This window comes from Chiloscyllium plagiosum, chromosome 48 (genome assembly GCF_004010195.1).
Source record: "Chiloscyllium plagiosum isolate BGI_BamShark_2017 chromosome 48, ASM401019v2, whole genome shotgun sequence".
Taxonomy (NCBI): Eukaryota; Metazoa; Chordata; class Chondrichthyes; order Orectolobiformes; family Hemiscylliidae; genus Chiloscyllium; species Chiloscyllium plagiosum.
The window spans coordinates 1717907-1720766 of record NC_057757.1 but is presented as its reverse complement, the minus strand read 5'-3'; the positions used below and the strand labels follow the sequence as shown (position 1 = coordinate 1720766).

The window sequence follows — 2860 nt, the reverse complement described above, 5'->3', positions numbered from 1 at the left end:
AAGGACATGTAGATAGTGGAGAACACAATGGATAATAGAGTTCAAATGCATCCTTTAAGTCAAGCTGTAAAATGGAGGAAAAAGTGGATAAAGGAGAGCAAGTACAGACAGCAAAATGAATAATGGGAGATGAGCTTGCTAATAGAGGGCAAGTTGGACATTTGAATCAAACTGGTTATTGAAGGACATTGAAGACATTAAAGTGTCCAATCATCCATGATCGTATTAAATAACAGAACAGGCTTAACGGGCTGAATAGCCTATTCATGTTCCAATGTTTCTATGACAGCTGGATAATCAAGTTCAAACTCAATAATTTAGGTCAAAACTAGATAGAATTGGCAATGAGGCTACTCTGTATTTTGGAGTTCAAACAAGGAAATAGAGACAAAATTAGATAATGGTGGACTAAAAGGATAATAGAAACAAACATCCATAACACAATTCAACAGAATAGGTAAGATCATTGAGTGTAGGATAGGATGGATATTGGAAATGTAATTTAATAATTGAAGACAATGTGGAGATGGAGGATAAAATGGGTAATGCAGGTGAAATTGGATAGAATTGATAATGTTGTGACACTTGATAATGAAAACAAAACCTGATGATGGGAGATTGCATGGTTATGAAGGATGCTGCATAAAGCAGTCGGCCTGGAAAGGTTGATTCAGTTTGGAATAGGTCCACCTGCTCACTCTCTGGGAGAACCTGGTCAGTTGTTCCAGTTTGTGGTTAGTTAGTTCCACAATGTACAGCCGAGTAATATAGAGTTACTTACAATCTCTCAGGAGATAACAATGTCTCTTACCCAGTGTTAATGTAATCAATCATTCCTAAACTAAAATTATTTTTTATCTTCCTATATTGTAAAGTATTCATGTCAATGTGTGTCTTATGCCAAAGATTTACTAGCAATAATTATTTACCACTTGGTACTTGTAGGTCCTGTAGATTAGTGAAATAACTGCACAGAAGCCAGTTCCCATCACCAAGTTACCCTTTAATTACTAAGGCACAGTATACTGACTGTGACCAACCAGCTCAGAGTCAGATCTCAACTGAGGAGATTCTAATCTTTTGGTTATTTTATTTTTTTTTGTATTTTTTTCAATTTCTTGGCTATATGTATATTTTTAGTATACTGGCTGTGGCCAGCCAACTCAAAGTCAATCCTCAACTGAGGAGATTCTAGTCTCTTTGTTATTTTTTTTCTGAGGATTTCCTAAATCCCCCATTTAAGTGTCTTTGTTAGATTGGTCAGCCAAGGCTTTCCTGATTGGCCCAGGTTAACAACTCCAATCCAGAACCTCATAGGCAACATGTTCCACCTGGTTCCAGTCACTATAACTACTGCTCAAAGATATGTTCGGGGCAGGATGTCTACTTCAAGCTGATCTCAGCAGAACTGGCAGCTGCAGAAACATCTTACAAAATAGGAAAACTTAACAACAAAGGAAAAGTGGACAATGGAGGTTAAACAGGAAATATTTTGGACAAACTACTTTATTGAGCACATGATGAAATATAGAGGGTAAATTGCTTAATCGTCTGTCATTGAAGGCAAATGTGAAAAATGAGATCAATGGGGGCCTGGCTGCATGCATGTGTACCTCTGGATGGAACAAAATTCACTTTTGTGAAAGAAGACAGAAACTTCGGAAGCTGCTGATTTAAATAAAAGGAACTTCTACAGTGTTTTAGAAAGCAAGTTGTGATCTGACTCCTAGCAGCCAATCTTCTATTGCCTTCCCCTTTTATTCCAAAGATGGAAGCTTTGTTCATCAAAATAAAATTTGCATTTCCCTAAGCCTAACTGAGTGAGTTGCTGTATATTTGTTATTGGTTGATTGTCCTATAAGTTAAAATGGTGCATCAAATGAAAAAGTGCCATTAGGTGGCACTATTAGGTAGATATAATCAGGGCTGTTCCCTGCTCACTGCCCAGGGTGAGTATGTAGCCTGTCTGACAGAACTCACTGCAGTTCTATATTTTATTAGAACATTATTAGAAAGTTCCAGCATTCATGAAGGCAGAACATCAAAAACAGATATATTAGAAGTGCTGTACTCAAACAATTCAGAACTAGATTAAATAAATACCTTCTAAGGTTGCTGTCGATGTGAGGGTGGTATGGGTCGCAATTGTAGACTGAACGATAGTAGATGTCCTCACAGTCGGTTTGGTGGTGGAAAGGCTGGAACCAGATGTGCTGCTAAGTGTGTTGATGCTGCTGGTATAACTGGAGGAGCTGCTTGGTGTGTTGGTGCTCCCAGTAGACCTGAAAGTGCTGCTGGGTGTGCTGCTATCATCGGTGGTATTGGGTGTGCTGCTGGGTGTGCTGCTTTCATCAGTGGTACTGGATGTGCTGCTGAATGTACTGCTATCATCAGTGGTACTGGGTGTGCTGCTGAATGTACTGCTATCATCGGTGGTACTGGATGTGCCGCTGAATGTACTGCTATCATCGGTGGTACTGGATGTGCTGCTGAATGTACTGCTATCATCGGTGGTACTAGGTGTGCTGCTGAATGTACTGCTATCATCAGTGGTACTGGGTGTGCCGCTGAATGTACTGCTATCATCAGTGGTACTGGATGTGCTGCTGAATGTACTGCTATCATCAGTGGTACTGGATGTGCTGCTGAATGTACTGCTATCATCAGTGGTACTGGATGTGCTGCTGAATGTACTGCTATCATCAGTGGTACTGGATGTGCTGCTGAATGTACTGCTATCATCAGTGGTACTGGATGTGCTGCTGAATGTACTGCTATCATCAGTGGTACTGGATGTGCTGCTGAATGTACTGCTATCATCAGTGGTACTGGGTGTGCCGCTGAATGTACTGCTATCATC

The 2860-nt window shown here is 40.2% G+C and overlaps 1 protein-coding gene across 1 annotated transcript in view; it reads right to left on the bottom strand.

Annotated features, from left to right (window-relative positions):
* Positions 1-2086: 2086 nt before the first annotated feature.
* LOC122544378 (uncharacterized protein DDB_G0271670-like) overlaps positions 2087-2860 on the bottom strand; it is a 23105-nt gene continuing 22331 nt past the window's right edge. The window contains exon 3 of the mRNA XM_043683622.1: positions 2087-2838. Coding sequence (XP_043539557.1) covers positions 2087-2838 — 752 coding nt within the window. The remainder of the gene's footprint in view (positions 2839-2860) is intronic.